We start from the raw sequence: 18,645 nt of genomic DNA, 5'->3' as shown, positions 1-18,645 counted from the left end.
GTTTTTGGTGGGTGGGCCACCAGCCCAATTCTACTGCTGGACTGATGACCTAGACTGGGTCAAGAACAGGAGGCAGGGTGGGGACAATGCTTCTGCAGCTCCCTGTGGGCCTGTGGACAAAGAGAAGAAGCAGGGCCAGCCTAGACAGGCGTTCACATACACAAAGCTGCACTGTGACTGCCTTCCATCCTTCCTGAAGGAAGACTTGCCAAAGCAGCCCTCAGGGTGGAACCCAGCCTAGGCTCCGCTCCCAGGGCCTTCCCTGGAGCACCCTTGCAACCTCAAAATGGGAGGATGGTAGGGAAGGGATCTCTAGAACCTTCAGATGGGAATGCTAAGCCCCTCCTTGAGAACCAAGGACCGCTTCCAGGCATGTCATGTAACCTATCAGCTTCAGCTCCTCCTCTGCAAAGCCAGGTGATTAAGGACATCAAAAAGGACTTTCCAATTCCAAGTGTGTGTACCATCTGGAGAAGGAAGCTGTCCACACCTAGCTGTTTCCCATTTGAAATCTCTCCTTTGGCTAAAGATAAACCAGCTCCGTAATGAACAGATTTGGGACTGTTTGACAATCTGTATCTTCCCCCTTCCTCCCCTACCTCAAGACACAGATGTTTAAACTCTATTATTATTTTTTTGGTGCTGCGGGGGTTTGAACTTGGAGCCTCATGTTTGCAAGCATTCTACCACTGTGAGTCTTGAATCCAGTCCTTTTTCCTTTAGTTTATAATTTTAGTTAAGGTTTTACTTTTTTGCGGGGGGTGGGGGGTCAGCTATGGGCCTTGAACTCCAGGTCTGGGCACTGTCCCTGAGCTCTTCAGCTGAAGGCTAGTGCTATACTAGTTGAGCCACAGCACCACTTGTTTTTCTGGTAGTTAACTGGAAATAAGAGTCTCACAGACTTCCCTACCCGTGCTGGCTTTGAACCGTGATCCTCAGATCTCAGTCTCCTGAGTAGCTAGGACTACACAGGCACCTGGCTAGATTTCACTTTTGCCTCATCAACCTAGACTTAGGTCTTCCTATCTCCGCCTTCCAAGTAGCTGGGATTACAAGTGTATTCACCACACCTGTCTTGAACTCCATTTCCAAAGCATTAAACCAAGCTCCCTCCTCAGGCTAAATGGCAAACCACAGTGGCCAAGGCTAAGGTGTCTGGCACATACTATGTTTGCAGGACCACTTCTAGCAGCTCTCTCCTCAGGGCCTCTTCCCCATTACCCATTAAGGACCCAGGACTATCCTAGAAGAGCTGAAGCCAGAGCCCCATGACTGTGGCTCTTCCCAAACCAGTCTGTCTCCTGCCTAGTCCAAAGCATCCACTGAGCACCTACTATGTGCCAGGTCTTTTCCTCATAGAGAAGGCCATGGGGTAGGTGATCCCTGGCCTGCAGGGTGTACAGAGGTTGCTTCATCTGTCTGGGGCAGGAGCGGCTGCCTATGCAAAGGGGTCATTGGAAGCCACCTGCCTGAAGTCTGGCAACTGTAGCACCCACTACCTGCAGCACTTACCTCTTCTCCCAAAGCGAATGTCCTTGAGTCCAGTTCATTCTCTCCTTGACATGCTGACCAACTAACTCTTTGATTAGTCTCCCAAGATGAGCCTTACTGTGGCCCAGCTCACCTGTGTCTTCCATGTGGCCACAGGTAAAAGCAAAACAGAGAACACCCCCCCTAGGAACTGTGTGTACTGGCTCTGGAAGGAGGGAGCAAGTGCTTCTGGCAGCATGATTGTTTGTGGAGATTCAGTAGTAGCTATGGTGGTGTGACTTCCTCTCCCCTCCTCATGCAGTTAAAATCTGGCTCACACTCACACCCAGCCCCCAGCAGGGACCTTGGGCTTCCAAGCGGGAACACAGCACGCACACACAGCAGGTATACCGCAGGCAAACAACAGGCCTGCTGGCTGGACTGGGAACACTGACAGCTCCTCTGGGAAATGGGCTGTGAGCTCCCTGTGGATTTCCACATAAGAACATTTGACACTTTACCACCCGGCCTTTTAATCTCTCTCTTCTGAAGATCCCTCCACCATTAAGTGGCCATTGGAGTCCAGGAGCTGATCCACATTGACAGAGAATGGGCAGCAGGCACCCACTTCCTCACTGGCCTGGAGCAAGAATGCTGGGCGCCTGCCTGACACTGACCTGCCTCTGACAGGGGAGTGAGGGTGCACCATCTCTGCTGGTCTCAGCCATGTTCATCATCTACTTGAGCTTTGGGGGCCCAGTATTTCCACCTCTCCTCCTTGTCCACAGATCTTCTGAGGTCTCAGGCCTATAAGTGCACTAAAGAGGAGGAGCAGAGCCCCTAGTCCTGGGCCTGGCTGAGTGAGGAGGGGTTATTCCTGAGGAGAATGTTGTGGGGGCTGGCAGCTGCCCTGCATTTGTGCCCCAGAGCCCCTGCCTGTGACAGAAATAACAGGTACTGCCATATTATAGTTAAGAGAACAGTGCTAAGAGAAAAATCTACAAATCACTGAACTATGTCTTGGACTCTTACGTCAAATGGGGTGAGGGAAGGTGGGTATTAAAGAGAACACTGGAAGACTATGTAGTTTTGGAGCCCCAAGGACCTAGGAGGCCCACAAGGGGAAGCGGTCCCAGGTAGCCAGATCACCTATGCTCCTGGGACTGAGGGTGGCTATAACTCCTTGGCTGTGGCTCACTGCCACAGGTCATGGGTGCCTGGGAATCTACCTCCCCTTGCCTCCAAGGCACTTCCCTGTGCTCTCTGCAGCCCTGGAGCCCAGAGATGCTAATGCTCTCCTTGGCAACATGCTGACGCAAAAGCCAGCAGGCGGGCTGTGTGTGTGTGGGGGGGCGCTGTAAATGCTTCTCAAGGCATGGGGGCAGAGGGGGAATGCCAGCTTCCATTAGAGGGAAGATGAGGCCTTGGAGCTAAGCAAGGAAGGAAAGATGTAGAGGGCTGTGGCCAACCCTTGGCACTGGGCCCAAGGTTAATTTGGCTTTTCAAAAAAGTAGTGTGGTCTGTTCTTGGCTGAATTGTCTTTGTTGGGGCTGGGAGGCCAGCTCAGGGTATTCCAGGAGAGGGCAAAGGGTGGAAGGCCTGCCTTAGTACTGCCTTAGTACCTGTGGTACTAGCCCTGGCCCAGATGGAGGGACAGGCAGGTCTTTGCTGCTGTCCCCGCCGTACACAGCCGGCTGCTGGCTGGAGGAATCACGGGAGGGCATTGTCTTTCCTCTGCAGCCTGTTTGTTTTGCATCCTCAGATATTACTGGTAGAGCGTGAAAGGTCAGAATCATTTGGAAGCCAGTGAATTTCCAACCAGAAATCAAGATTTCCTTTTCTGGTGAACAACCACTTTGTAAGGCTGTAGAGTGGGGTGTGTGTGTGTCTGTGTGTGTGTGTGTGTGTGTGTTCCAGTTGCCAGCCTCTTCCTTTAGAAAATGCCCTAACACCACTTCAGAGCCTGGATTCTCCAGGAGACACATATGGGCCTCATAGAGATCACAGGGGGCTAGGTAGTGGTGGCTCTTTCCTGTAATCCTAGATACTCAGGAGGCTGAGATTTGGAGGATGGAGGTTTGAGGTCAGCCTAGGCAGAGAAGTTTACTCGATTTCATCTCTAAAATAACCAGCAGAAAGCTGTGCTGGAGATATAGTCCAAGTGGTAAAATGCTAGCCTAGCAAACATGATCACGAGCTTAAGACTGGACAGAAAGGAGCTATGAGAGTAAAAGGAGCGTGTAATGAATGGAACCTGGAGTAGGAGGAAGTGGCATAGGCCAAGTAAAACATAAGGTCCCGGAGCAGGCGAAAATCTGGCCTTGGACTCATCTTTGAAGAGACTGCCACTCACTGACATTTTCAGAGTGCAGAGATGACAATTCTTCCATGAAACTTGGTGTCGAGGCCTCCTGGATCCAGGCACACCTGTGGTACAGGCTGCCAAGGATGGGCTGGGACCAGGCCTGCCTTGGAGGGGATTTGCCATGCACACACCCTGGAGATGAGCGAGGGGCAGCCCATGTGGATCTAGGTCTTGAGAAGAGTTTCTAGTCAGCCCCAGGGAATAGCAGAAGTGAACAGGAGCTTGAGACTGTCTGACTGCTGACTACAATATGGCTGACAGAACTGCCATGACACCATCTCTCAGGCCCAGCCCAGCTACTTTGCAGTGGTGCCTCATCAAAAGAGCCTCATCTTGCTCACCTGTTGGGATGTCGTCTCTTCAGGAGCCACATAATGCTCAGGTGAGACAGCAGAGGAATAAAAGAAGCTAAACCCTAAAGACCATTTACTCCTAGAGGGACACAACTGGGACGCCTGAGACTTATCACCTGACCTAGACGTACTGTGGCTACCATCAACACTCAGAGGTTTGACTCCCGCTGTCACTGTCTCCTGACAAAAGGCCACTCACCCTCTCTGCCCAGAAGAATGCTCAGGCCCTCAGCATTGTGGTCATATCCTGCAGCCTTTCTATTGACTTCCTTGGAGAAGGGGTACAGGCTGAAGTTGAATGACTGGACGAGCTCCAAGATTAAAACTGCCACCTGCTTTAACAAGACTCAGTGGAGGAGCCATGCCCACCTCTACCTGTACCATTACTTTCTCTGCGTTCCAGGGCACCCACAGCCTCACCCACAGATGCTCCAGGACTTCCTGTTTGATCCATTTTACTGACCTGCAGACTTAAAGGTCTTTTCTCTTAGCAGCAGGTCCTGAGTGTTGACCTGGTATACAAACTCTGCTGACCAGGACAGCTCTAGCATGGTCTGAGCCTGGCCATGCTGGTCACTTGTCTGGCTACACGGCTTCCACTGCTGCTACTCTTGAGAACTCCAGGTATTTCAAGACTTAATTAGACTTGTGCATGCTGGCTGACCATCTCCTTTCCAGGAACACCAGAACACCTCTCTCCCTTTCTCTCTCCCTTTCTCTCTCTCTCTCTCTCTCTCTCTCTCTCTCTCTCTCTCTCTCTCTCTCTCTCTCTCTCTCTCTCTCTCTCTCCCCCCTCTTTTCTCAAGCCCCTAAATAGCTCAACACTGGGTTCAGTTCTCCCTCGAGTCATCCTCATCTATTTCATGACTCTGATCCTCCCCCAGTGTTTCTCAGCCTAGGCCGAGAACTCCAAAGAATCCAACACCCACCCCGGCACCAGGACCCCAGATTCAACATTCTTTACTCCGCCATTATACAAATGCATAGGTTCAACATGGGGTTGCAGCTGTGAAAACTATGTCTAGGACCCACAGGCTATTTGGCACTGGTAGAAACTTCAAGGATTTGCCAGGAGACGATGTGGACCAAAATGAGGCCTAGTCAGGTCTTGTACTCTCTTGTACTGTGGGTGCCATAGTTTAGGCACGGGTCCATTCACAGCACTGAGACAGGAGCAAGCCGAGAACCTAGGGCCAGCATATGCCATGTGGGCACCTGCCACTCATGGAGGGAGGCCATACCTCATGAAGAAAGGTAAGGCTTCACCTTTTGTGGAGCTCAGGGCTGTCACAACTTTAGGAAGGAATGTCACATGGTCAGCTAGATCAAAATGAGGCCCCTAAGCCCAGCATGGCCCTGCTTGCCCAGGGTACCCCTCCATGGCTGACATCTTGGCAGGTCCAAGACCTGCTGTGCTCCACACTATGTTCCCTGAGCACACAAGGGGTACACTCACCCCTATCTTGCTGGAGCCATCACAGGCATCGTATGGCTGGACCAGTCCAGCTACGGCCTCTCCCTGCCTCCACGAGTCCACCCAACACAGCAGGAGCAAGCACAGAAACCTGGGCTCTACTCACCGTCTGGTTATCTTCGTAGAGCTTCAGGTCATAGCCACTGAGTTCCACACAGAAGATGATGGCCGTGACACCTTCGAAGCAGTGGATCCACTTTTTGCGCTCTGACCTCTGCCCCCCCACATCTACCATCTTAAACGTGAGCTCCTTGAAGGTGAACTTGTTCTCCACGATACCCGTGGTCATGTCCCGGGAGCGCAGGATGTCCTCCACGGTGGGGATGTAGTCTGGTGCGGCGATGCGCTCCAGGTCATTCAGGTAGTAGGCTGCATTGTCCTCCAGGTGGTACTCACTCGAGCGGCCAAAGCAGGCCTGTGCCCCGGGGTCAGCCCACAGCCGGCGCATGACACCCAGCAGCTCGGGTGTGATCTCTCCCTTGCTCTCCGCTGGACCAGTCAGTGCAAAGAGCTGCACAGCATCGTATGCACGATCTGGGTTGTGGAAGTCAATTTTGAGGGCAGCCAGGGCCCGGATGATGCGGGTCAGCGAGTCAATGGCGTTATAGATGATGAGGGGTTTGTACTCCTTGCAGGCCTCCAGGTTAAAGCCACCGCTGTGGATGATCTTCATCTGTTTGACTATGGTGCTCTTGCCTGAGTTGCTAGTACCCAGCAGGAGCAGTTTGATCTCGCGGCGCTGCCGCTGGCTCTCTGAGCGCAGGTGGCGGTCGATTCTCCGGGACCGCCGCGCTGCCTCTTTCTCCTCTGAGCTTTGCCGACATCCCATGGTCCGGCAGCGGCAGACCCAGATGTGGGAGCACAGGCTGTGCACCTCTCCCTCTGGCCACCAAGCAGGGATGGCTGCAATGACAGATGCTGAAATGTGGGTTGGTGTGTCCAGCAGACGAGAGCCAGGTGCCTTGGGAGTGTTCAAGGCAAAACGGTGGGCAAAACTGAGGCACACTGCAGCCTCTGCCCCAGTGCCTCTTCTCCAGCCGGCATGGCGCTCTGTGCAGCGGGGCGGTGGCCGCACCCTCCCCTCTAGTGACACTCCACCTCCCTTGTCAGTGCTGTGGCCTGATTTGCCGCTGTCATTCCTTGGCCACGGTGGGAAGTAGTCCTCTTGCGTCTGCCTAGGCTGCTGCCGTCTGGTCGCTGGTTGCTGTGGAGATGCTGCTAAGCGCGGCTGGAGGGCCCTGCACTCCTGGTGGCCCCCCTGCCTCAGGCTGCTCCAGCTCCCTGTGTTGCATCCGGCCTTTCACCTGCCAAACAGAGAACAGCATGAGCCAGCTCCCATGAGGTGGACAGGGAAAGGGAGAAGCCCACAGATCTGAGACGACACAGGGATAATCCAACATGTCCGATGTTCTGGGGGTGTTGTAAGGATAGTGACCAACCCACGGTAAACCCAGAATACCAATCTCCTTGCCTTGCTCTCTGCCGAGACTGTTTGAAGCCAGGTGCACGAGGGAAGGGAATTAGTGTTCAATACCCCACCTGCCTGCCTCTACGGTGGACTCCACTCTGCTGAGTCTCCCTGCCTGCTGACTTGGCTGGCCTCACCTTCCCTGAGCCTCCCTGCTATGAAGCCCTGGACTCCCATTCTTCCACAGCACTGAGGGAGGTCAGTCCTACTCTATTTAAAATGTGGTCCTGACTGGGGTCCTGCCTGAAGGAGGCCTTGTTCCCCAGGATGTGTCTGGAGGGAGATCTTGTCCTGCCTGCCCTCAAGGCAATCTGTGGGTCAGCTTCCCCCTCCCCCCCCGCCCCCAGTCCTGGGGCTTGAACTCAGGGCATGAGCGCTATCCTTGGGCTTTCTCAAGACCAGAGCTCTACCATTTGAGCCACAGCACCACTTCCAACTTTTTTTTTTATGTATGCGGTAACGAGGAATCGAACCCGGGTCTTTGTGCATGCTAGGCAAGCACTCTACCACTAGGCCAAACTCTGGGCCCATATGGGTCAACTCATAAGCAAACAGTGCCAAAGCAAGCAGCAGGCTGCAGACCAGGGGTCCATTGAGTGCCTGAGTGACAGCAGTTGGGGGTGGGGGTTAGGCCTTGATAAGGGGCAGAGGTGGGGGGGGGGTCTCATTTCTGGTGGGATAAGGGAAGCTAGGATTCAGGAAGGGGACAGAGTCAACAAAACAGGTGACATGGGGAAGTGTGACTGGGAAGGTGAGATAGGCAGTGGGAGTTGCTAGGTCCAGGCATGATGGAGCAGCCCAGCGCCTTCCTCTTCTCACTCTGATTAGGCCAACATACTAACATGAGGTATAGCTGTACCTGTCGGTTGGCAGGTCTATGGCACCCAGGCTTCTGAAAACTACCTGTTGACCAGACAGGGAGAGGAATACACTGTAGAACACCTGTGTGATGTTCTGGATGGTAGAGCTAGGCCACCACCCAGGGGCTTCTGCCCCTGACTGGAAGGGAGCCCAGGGTGGTACCGGATACAGCATACGTCTTGGTTTCCTTCCTGGTATTCTCTCAACAGTCATCCTAGCACAGTCATCGTGGGAAGACCCATGGCAGACAAGCCCTGACAGCAGAGGGCCTCTGTTTGTCTCTAGGTAGTGTTGGAAAAAATCTTCACTCTCCACCCTGGTTCAAAACCCTCAGATCATCCAGCTAGCTGTTATCTGTACCCCACTTTATTTCATATCCCTTGTACACCTACTACAAATCCCAGTGATCCTGCTCTCAACTGGTCCTGGGGTGCCACATTTCTCCCTGGCTCTAGATCCTGACTTCTCTCAGCTACCGTGTCTTGGCATATCTTCCTCCAATAGTATTTTTTGATGCCACCTCTCTCCCTAGATAAAACCTGAGGTTCTCAGGGAAGGCGTATTTTATACATGGTTGTTGGCCAAGTATTCACCCAGCCTTCACCAGACTAGCAAGTGCCAGTCTGTAGCAGTTACTACTCAATTCTCCCTTGTCATTATCAGTGACTCTTGCCTACAGAGAATTCCTCTTGGCTTCTGGTTAGTACTTTGCCTACTTTTCACAGGTCAGCTCCTGCTCAGTGCCTCCCTACCAGTGGGTCTCCCTCCCTCCCTTTCCCCTCTTTGACCACTAGCATCTCCCTGCACTGTGTCTCCCTCCCTGTGGGCCTTTCTCTGCCCTCCAGACTAGGAGAGAAGACAACTTTGTGTGGTCTCTACCTTTGTAAGGCAGGCAGGCCTGTGTGGACAGAAGCTAGGTCTGGAACTAGGGGGTAGCCTCTCCATGTGATATATTTGGGCATGTGTCAGTAAGCACTGAGAAAGGACAGAGGTAAAAGTTGAGAGGAAGAGGCAAAAGAAAAGCCCCACTGAGGCTTTGGTCTTCTTTATCAAAGAGGAAGAAGAAATCTCTGAAGAGTTTTAAGCCATGAGGGCCAGGGCATGCTTGTGACAGCGAGGGGTACACTCCTCTGGGTGTGTGTGCAGTTGCACGTGTAATGGGGTGGTTCCATGTGGTGTCTAGGGACAGAGGTGGTTATTGAAAGGAGGGACCAGCTCTTTACATGACAGTTGGGGCTGGAAAGAGATGGACTAAGAGCTCCTATTACTTTGCACAATGTGGTATTTGGCAGTGGGCTGGGGGAGGAGAAGTTTGCGTTGCTAAGCAAGACAAAAACCTAGTCCTTGAGTTTGTCCAACTAGGGAAGAGCGGAGTTAGACCATGGACAGTATAAACAGTGAGTGACAGAAGGTACTGAACAGACATCTAGATAAGCAGAACAACGGGTGGGGATGCAGGTTGCACATCTACAAAGGTGGGTGGGGCCAGCATCTCAACAGGTGACATGTCCATAAACAGGTGATAAGGAGACCACTGCCAATGCAAAGCACCCGAGATAGGAATATGCCTGGCTAGTCTGAGGGTCATGAAGTACAGCTGGTGGAAAGGCAATCTGCCAATCAGAAGCCAAGGTTCAAGTGCAGTGTGCCATGGCCTGCCCTCTAGCTCTTGGGCTGAGGCTAGACTGGAGGAGTTACTGTGGATGGATATCCACGAGAGAAGGTGATGATGTGGCAAAGGCTGGGCAAGTAGTATCAGCACAGAGATGCTGCAGGAGCTGTGGGGTGGGCAATGCCTGGTGACAGAACAGTGGCTGGATATTAAAAAGGTCTCAAGGCCTGGCAGGTGGGCTGCAAGCACGAGGGCATTTTTGAAGATACTGGCAAGAAGTGGCAGGTGTTGGGGGGAACTGTCAGCTGTCCCTCCAGTGCGGGACCCTGCCCTGCTATGGCGGGAGCTCAGTCCAAATGTGTGTACTACACCCATCAGTGAGTCCAGCCAGCCCATTCTGCCCTGTCCTGTGTGTGGCTGTCCTGCTCTAGTTCCTGAGATCTCAGGAGACCAATTTTATCCTAGCCACTGACTCCAGGGCTCATTCTCCAAGCCCCTGAAAGACCCTTACTCTAGTCCCAGGGGCACTCTTTATCACACACATGGACTGTCCTTTTTAAGACTCCTCTGATCTGTCTCCTGGGTCCCTGACCCCTGGTCCTTATTCCCCAACTGGCAGGCTGGCTGTCCTTACACCATGCTACTTTTTTCAGATGTAGGCTCCTCTGGTCTGTTTCTGGGACAGAATAATGACCTTGAGCCAGCACAGAGGCACAGCTGTGGAGGGACAGTGCTGTCACCTTTCCCAGGGGCCTAGAATCCGAGAGGCTCTTTTTTGTTGTTGTTGTTGGTTGTGGGGCTTGAACTCTGGGCCTGGGTGCTGTCCCTGAGTTCTTCAGCTCAAGGCCAGCTCAAGGCTCTTTCACTGGATCCACAGGGCCACTTTCAGTTTTTTAGTGGTTGACTAGAAATAAGAGTCTCACAGACTTTTCTACCTGGGCTGGCTTTGACCCACAATCCTCAGATCTCAGCCTCCTGAGTAGCTAGGATTACAGGCATGAGCCACCGCTCCTGGCTTCATGATGCTCTTTTTTTTTTTTGTGGTCAGTTGTGGGACTTGAACTCTGGACCTGGCTGTTGTCCCTGAGCTCTTCAGTTCAAGGCTACCACCCTACCCCTTGAGCCACAGTGCAACTTCCTCCTGATGTTCTTTATACTAGTTATAACTGCTCTCCCCTAACCTGAACCTGTCCCCATGACCTGCCACCCTGCAGGCTTCACCCTCCCTGAGCATACAACATTCATGGCTGTTGTGAACCCACCAGGACAGGGCCAGGCTTGTAGAACTCCAGCTCTGACCTGTCCCACACTCTCATCCCACACCTCTCCCCAGAAAGTATCTCCTAGGGCTTCATCTGCAGCTGCCAGTGAGTTGGCCCCCATGAGGTGGGGGAACGCAGCCAAGGTCATGGAGGCGCTGCTGCCCAAGCCAGGCTAAGCCAGAGGCGATCTAGAGTGGAAAGACTTATCAGCTTATAGGCAGGCTCCCTCACCAGCACCCCAACATCCTGAGGGACAAGCATCCCAGCCTCTCACTCTCCAGACCAGGTGCTTGCCACACTCCCCTCTGTCCTTAGAGGTAGGAAAAGCCTGCATCACATCCAGACTGGCCAATGGAAAGTGCTCCACCCACAGAGTCTCTCCCAGGAAGGGGGGGCTTGTCCTCACTGAAGAGATAGCCAGTACTCAACCGTGACTAGATGAGACATGGTTGGTCACGTCTGAGGCCTAACACGAGGGCACTTAGCTGGCCAACCCCGATGAAGAACCCTTACCCCTGCCACGCTAATGGCCTTCCAGTTCCTCTGTCACCACATACCTTGAGTCCTTGTGTTTCTGCTGTCCTGTGCCCAGCCAGGCCGTGGCTTACAGTATGTCCAGTCCCAGCATGGGGACTGGTGGTGTTCCACAGAAGCTACCCTTGGCTGTCTGTGCCTGACTGTCCCTGAGCATGCCTAGAAGCCCCTCAGAGGCCAAGATCTTTGACAGCACTACCCACCCATCCCCTGCCTTTGTTTGCTAGGGCACCTGTCCTGGCAGCAGTGGCCCTTCCACTTGTCAATTCCACCCCTGGATACCAATGGCTACTCTGTGTGATCCAGTGTGGGCAAAGAGAGGCCCTAGGGTGGTTGTTCTTCATCTCCTCCAACAAGGATATCAGACAAAGTGGGAAGACTCCCAGCCTCAGTTAGCTGGTGCTTCTGTGTGCAGGAACAACAGGGGGAATGTACCCAGACTTTCCTGAGCCTACACCATTGAGCCATGTGGGCAATTCACATATTGCTGGCCTCTCAGGCCAGTGTATAAGCCTAAAATCCTGAGCTCATCCTTCTAGGCCCCTCCTTCCTTCTTCCTTCCCTCCCTCCCTCTGTCTCTCTCTCTCTCTCTCCCTCTTTCTCTGTCTCTCTCTCTCTTCTTCTTCTCTACTTTTGCCAGTCTCAGGGCTTGAACTCAGGGCCTGAGCATTGTCCTTAGGCTTTCTCTAAAGCTAGAGCTCTACCACTTTAGCCACAGCACCATTTCCAGCTTTTCTATGTACAGTGGTACCGAGGAATTGAACCGGGGTCTTCATGCATACTAGGCAAGCACTCTACCACTAGGCCAAACTCCAGGCCCCCTTCTAGGTATTTCTAACCCCCTTCTTTTAAACTGGATTCATAAACCTTCAGTATTACCATCCCCAAGTTGGCTTCCACCATTAACTAATTTAGAAATCTGACTGGCACATGTGTCTTGGCCCATGTCTGTAATCTTAGCACTCATCTGCAACTGAGGCAGAGGCAGAGGCAGAGGCAGAAGGGTCACAAGTTACAGGCCAGCCTGGGCTACACAGTGAGACTTGTCTTAAAAAAAAAAACATCCGGGGGCCGGGAGTTTGGCCTAGTGGTAGAGTGCTTGCCTAGCATGCATGAAGATCCAAGTTTGATTCCTCGGTATCACATACATAGAAAAAAGCTGGAAATGGAGCTGAGGCTCAAGTGGTAGAGCTCTAGCCTTAAGAAAGTCTCCAAGTACTCGGGCCCTGAGCTCAAGCCCAGGACTGGCAGAAAAAAAAAAAAGTCCGGAAAAGCCTGTGCCCTCAGCCACCACTGATAATCAGTTTCCTTCCCTCTTCTAAGGAAACATTTTCCACTGCCCTTTCACGCCTGGCTTACTGGAACAGCACTCTCTGCTTGCAGCTGGCATATCGCACATTCTCAGGGGTTTTCCCGGAGCCTGGCCTGGGCCTGCAAGGCATTTCCTCACGACAGCCACTTCTCAGTGGTCTCTCAGGCCAGGTGACCTTAGTGCTGTCTGGCTCTCCTGCTGGTTCTAACATCCCTTCCCTGCCAGCTTCTTCCTAAGAAGCAAAGACCCTCTCTAGGGTTGAGGTTTCCCTCTCCAGCCAGAAGTCCCATGCATATCATTGGAATGTCTCTTAATAGAACCATCCATATGTGTTCTCAAGACAGAAGGGGACAGCTGTTGGCTGAGCACTGGACATGTTTATCAGGGAGACTGGCAGAGTGGGGTTGGGGAGAAGACCATGGATCCCATCTGGAGCTTAGCTGTGCTTTGCATCCTTTGGCTACCAGGGGACAGCAAGTGCTGAGCTAGAGACATTCAGGGGATAACTGAATCTCTAGCAAACCTTGCTTCTGCCATTGAGATGCCTGCTTGCTGTGCTTGTACACATGTAAAAATAGGCCTGGGAGGTAACTAGATCTTTGCAGATGTAGAAACTAAGGTTTGAATAGTGGAGGAAACTTCCTCAGGGTCTTCTAGCTGAGAGACCAGGCTTGACCCAGGCCTCTACCCCCGTAGCACACCCAGCATTTAGCCTAACCTTGCCTGGCTATTACCTGCTGTTATTTACTACTCAATTTTTTTTTTTTTGCCAGTCCTGGGCTTGAGCTCAGGGCCTGAGCACTGTCCTTGGACTTTCTCAAGGCTAGAGCTCTACCACTTGAGCCTCAGTACCACTTCCGGCTTTTTTCTATGTATGTGGTACTGAGGAATCAAACCAGGGTCTTTGTGCATGCTAGGCAAGAACTCTACCACTAGGCCAAACTCCTGGCCCCTACTCAATTTTTTTTAAATGTTCTCTCTCTCTCTCTCTCTCTCTCTCTCTCTCTCTCTCTCTCTCTCTCTCTCTCTTTAACTTAAACTGTACTTTAAAAACAACTCCATATTCAGCTTAAATGGAAAGCCAGGTACTCATGAAAAAAAAAATGAAGTCATCAGAACTATACAACAGTGTAAAGGAACTGCTTTTGCTGCATGAGGACCGGGCAAGGCGGCTTGTTGCTTGTTAAACAACAGAGATTAGCACCTGTTGGAGGCAAACGAGTCACAGAGACACCAAACTGGGACTTTTTCCTCAAAGGTAAAGGACTGTGAGAGAGAAATCAAAAGGATTAACTTCCTCATAAGAAAGGCTAGAACAGCTATGGTCTCTGACCACAGTCATAACTGCCTTGCTCTGAGAATCTGGGTTCTACCCCACTGTGTCCTGGAAATATGGCTGGGGTGCTCAGAAGCTTGGAGCTACAGAGAGCCTCTCTGTTGGGACACCATTAGGATGGGACTCTCAGGCCATGGTATATGTTAAAACTGCCAATACTTCTCACCCTCAGGCCTCTTGTCACAGAAAAGTGGGTCATCTCCTCTGGCTCAGTTCCACTGGCCTGTTCAGCAGGGTGTCCTCCACTGCTCTGCTGACTCCTCTTAAATAATCCAGCGCATGCACATCAGCTTGAGGCTGTCCACCCTTAGATCTGTGTGGATGAGCAATCAATCAGCTGGTGAGGAACAATACTGTACCCTCTTGGACTTCAACACCAGTGTGAGTGGTCCTGCTTGGGGCAAAGAAGAGCAGGGGCAGGGTTGAGGGGAGGCTGTGCATGTGTGTTAGGCGCTGGTGTGCTTATTGGGAGGATCAGGAGCAAGTCAGTCAGGATGTGCCTGACAAAGAAAGGCCAGTGCTATGGAGATCAGAATAGGAGGAAGATGCAGAAAGGCACGAGTGAGAAACAGCTGAGGACACAAAGGGCCAGAATAACTTCTAGAGCTGTTCCAACAGACAGAGCAGCAAGACATACAGTATATGTTTTCTAGGGCTCATAGCAGTCCAAGGGAAAAGCCTCCGGAAACCATATCCGCATCTCATAGGTGGGGTTCCAAGCATGAGAACTGCCCTCCAAAAGCTTTTGAGGCTCACACCTGGAGCAGGTAGTTGACGTGGACAGACCCAGTGCTCTTGGGCAGGGTAGTGCAGGGTTAGGTTCTCCGTAGGATAGCATGAGGCTGTCTGGGCTCTGGGACCAGGGAGAAGGTCTTCCATGTTGCAGCCTCTACACATTGCAGCGTGTAATGGTATGTGGACCCCTGTTGGGAAGGCTACACACTGGATAAAAGCACTGAACCCATGCTTGTCTGGCAGGTGGAGACAAATATTCCCTGCTTTTCCAGCTCAGCTATATGAAATGTCCCCTCTGAATGGCTGGCTCTCCAGCTCCCCACTAGGCCCCAGGGAGAAGGGCAGGACTGCCTTGCACTCAAGGCTTCCGCCCAGCACCAAGCAGTGCCAGTAAGAAGCAGGTGCTCAGTGAGTACCTGGGGTGCCACCACCAGAGTCCCACTATATTGTCCTTCTCTCATGGCCACAGCCTCCAGCATATCACCCCACTGTGACCTGCCACAGATATGGCCCATTTCACTGCCTCTGCCAATAGACCCAGCCATCAGCAGCCTGCCCCTCTCATGAACTCTGCCCCAAGCATCCCACTGCATTCTCCCCATCTCATGGACACAGCCACCAGCATCCCAACACATTCTGTTGTGTTCATCGTATGAACACAGCTACCAGCACCGCACTGCATTTTCCTCTTCCTGACACTGTCACCAGCACCCCGCTGCCCTCTCCCCCTTTCAGACATGGTCACTAGCAACCTGTGCCCACACGGACACAGATTCTTTGTGTGGCTACCTGTAGGAAGGGCCTGATGGCTTCAGGCTTTTGACACAACAAAAGCCACATCTTCCTGAAGAGATGAAAACTACTCATGCTAATGCCAATGTCACCGGGCAAAAGACTAGGGTAGGCCACCCTCTCAGAAACTAGAGGAATGAAAAGAGGCTCCTGCCTTGCTGGCTGCATTTCCCTACTCCTGTGCCCACAGGGCTTTGCCTGTCCACCTGGTTGCAAATGTCCTCTTTGGGCAAGGTCAGGGTACTCAGCCTCAACTTTGCCACTCAGGGTCACGTGACCTTGAACCAAGGGGTGGCATAGAACTGGTGGTGAGCCTAGCCCGGACCAGACTGTATGTATGGTTCTCCTAGCATCCACTGGGAGCCAGTCTGGGCTTCTGCTCTGCCCCTCTGCCCTAATTGTCAGATCTATTTCCCTCAAAGCAGGTGCTGTGTAAAAAATTTGCGGAACAGATGGATGGGTAGATGGATGAATACCAAAAAATATGCAGTGCTCAAAGCTTCCCAGTACTTCCTTTTGAGGGTTACCTAACATGACCTCTCCCAGGAGCCTGCAACAGAATGGTCGCACCAGAGTACAACCATATCATGCCTTGGACCTTAGATCTCTGCTGGTACACAGATGGCTCTTTAGGCTTTCATCTCAGGGACTCAGACCCAGGTCTTCCTGTCAGGTTCCCTACTTCTTCTTGCCCTCTGGCTTCTACTCCCTACACACTCCTAAAGCAGGCACTTCTCTGGCCTTCCATAGCTGCAAGCTAGTCAAAGACTTCAAAGCCAACAGTTATTAGCTCCTTCTCACATGTGGGGCCACAGTTCTCCTGAAGCTTCTACCCTGCTTCTTCTCACAGCTTGTGCAAGGCTAGCTCTCTACCACTTTTGACATTTTGGTAATTGGAGATAAAAGTCTCATGAGACCTTTCTGCCCAAGATGGCTTTGAAGTAAGATCCTCAGATCTGAGCCTTCTGAATAGCTAGGATTACAGATGTGGGTCGGCAATGCCTGGCTCTCATATCTATTAATGACCAGAAATTACCCTCAGAGTTGGAGTTGTGGGCTGAAAAATGTATTACATTAGGAAGTCCTAACAAGGGCTTTACATGCTTTAGTTGCATGCAAAACAGACACAGGTTCATTCGAATACTTCAGTGCAGACAGACCCAGGGTCAAGGCCTTTTCCTGGTGCACAGGCCCCCATGTGCATCTACTTAACTTTCTCCAACATCAGTGAAGTGGCAAAGTAATCAGAATTCAAACCCTATGTTGTTAGAATTTTCTGTCCCCAAACCTGTAACTATTTGCCCACACCAAACCATAGCTCTTGAGGCTTTCCAACGTATCTACTCTCATTTTTACAGCCTATTTGATATTCATCTTATCATTATGTGATATTCAAGGACAACAGGTTTAGGACAAACACAGCTGACACCAAGGGTGAAAGAAGATCTTGGAAGGTATCAGAGGCTGTCCACTGGCCTGGGTGCTCAGTTAGCTATGGACACCAGCCAGGAAGCCTTCCGTCGAGGATTCATCCAGCAAGCTGATGCCAGAGGGAAAAGGGTGTCTCACCAGTTTTCTGTAAGGCTTGTAAATGACTCTGCATTTCATTTATCACAAATGAAATGTTTGAAAAAATGACAGCATATGCATGTGTAAGATATTACTGATAAGGGAAATGTTTTGGGGTTCTTTGCACTCACCCAACTCAGGGCCTAGGCTACTAGGTTGGCTCCTCTGTCCTGCATTCTCTGCCTCATTCATAATCTGGATCTCTCCATAATCTCTCCCTTTCTTTGCCTCCTCCAATCTCTCTGCTTATTTCAGAACTAGGATCTAAGTAGAATGATCAGAGTTAGTCTATCTACTGTCCCCATCCACAAACAGACCCTACTAAATGGCTCTAGCAATAGCTCTGCCTTAGCTGTGTGTTTTTGTGCTAATCTGAGACCTCCAGCAAGCTCTTCCCTGTGTCCCTGTGTTCTCCCAGCTCTGGACACCCTCAGCCACGTGTCAATAGTTCTGGCCCACAGCCACCAAGGCTGGCCAGACAAGAGATGATAGCATCACCAAAAGAACACTGACTCAGGAGGAAATCAGGCCAGATGCTTTCCTGGGCCAGGAGTAAATAAGTTGATAAAAATGGACAGGTTCTACCCAACCCTCCAACCCTTGAACTCAAGGCTTAGACCCTATTTGCTGAGGATTTCATGGGACCAGCTGAGAGTCTGGCTTCTTCCCAGAGCCTCTCTATGTCCTTGCAACCCCTTTCTCTCTGTCCCTCCTGGAAGGTAAGCAGCCTCTTCCATCTGTCTGCCCCCTTTTCTTCCTTGATCTTCCCCAGTTTGTTTCTTGAGGATCCTATACCCACATTTATATATGCAAGAAACTCACACCCAACTTACCCAGGAAACTGGATGCTCTCAGAAAGGTGTAGGTTTACAGTCTCTCCATGACTGAAGAATATGCATTTGTCAAATGCTGTGGGTCCTTCTGCAGCCAGCAGTGTGGAGCCCCTGTACTGGCTGGTGACACTAAGTGCTGGCACTGGTCCTCCTATCCGTGACAGGCCTCTCCCAGGAGTATCTAAGCCTGACTTGATAAGATCCTCAAGAGGCATTGGCCAAACATGGTGGACATTCTTAAGCCCGTGACCAATAGAGGGAGAATGTTCGGGAGAAAATTACAGAGGAAAGACCCGAGCGGCCCAGGAAGTTTCAGTTATGACAGAGCCTTGGTCTAGGAGAAGGACCTTATAGCTGGCTACCTGAGAATCTCCTCCAGTCATTTCAAGAAAAGGGGTTTTAAGAGCATAGGGAAGACACACAATGAGTATCTACACCCTCAGTGAGGGATACAGTAATGAACTGCTGGACTAGAACCATTGACACTGCAGCTCTCATAAGTACACAGTAGTATGTATACAACATGCTTTCCCTCTACTTGTTTTGTTTTTATTGGGGGGGGGGGCTGGAAGCTAGTCCTGGGGCTTAAACTCAGGGCCAGGGAGCTGCCCCTGAGCTCTATTTGCTCAGGGCTAGTGTTCTACACAGCTCCATCTCTGGCCTTTTGTG

The 18,645-nt window shown here is 51.6% G+C and overlaps 2 protein-coding genes across 3 annotated transcripts in view; one reads left to right on the top strand and one right to left on the bottom strand.

The window, feature by feature from the left end:
* Positions 1–18,645, top strand: part of Rsph14 (radial spoke head 14 homolog) — a 76,515-nt gene that overhangs the window by 37,635 nt on the left and 20,235 nt on the right. The window lies entirely within an intron of this gene.
* Positions 1–18,645, bottom strand: part of Gnaz (G protein subunit alpha z) — a 50,831-nt gene that overhangs the window by 21,775 nt on the left and 10,411 nt on the right. Inside the window, exon 2 of the mRNA XM_090320677.1 lies at positions 5,769–6,966. Within this exon, the coding sequence (XP_090176803.1) occupies positions 5,769–6,491 (723 nt within the window). The 5' untranslated portion in view covers positions 6,492–6,966. The remainder of the gene's footprint in view (positions 1–5,768; positions 6,967–18,645) is intronic.

Source organism: Megascapheus bottae, chromosome 28 (genome assembly GCF_031878675.1).
Source record: "Megascapheus bottae isolate mThoBot1 chromosome 28, mThoBot2.hap1, whole genome shotgun sequence".
Lineage (NCBI taxonomy): Eukaryota > Metazoa > Chordata > Mammalia > Rodentia > Geomyidae > Megascapheus > Megascapheus bottae.
The sequence above is the reverse complement of the archived record's forward strand: the minus strand, read 5'-3'. Positions and strand labels throughout refer to the sequence as shown.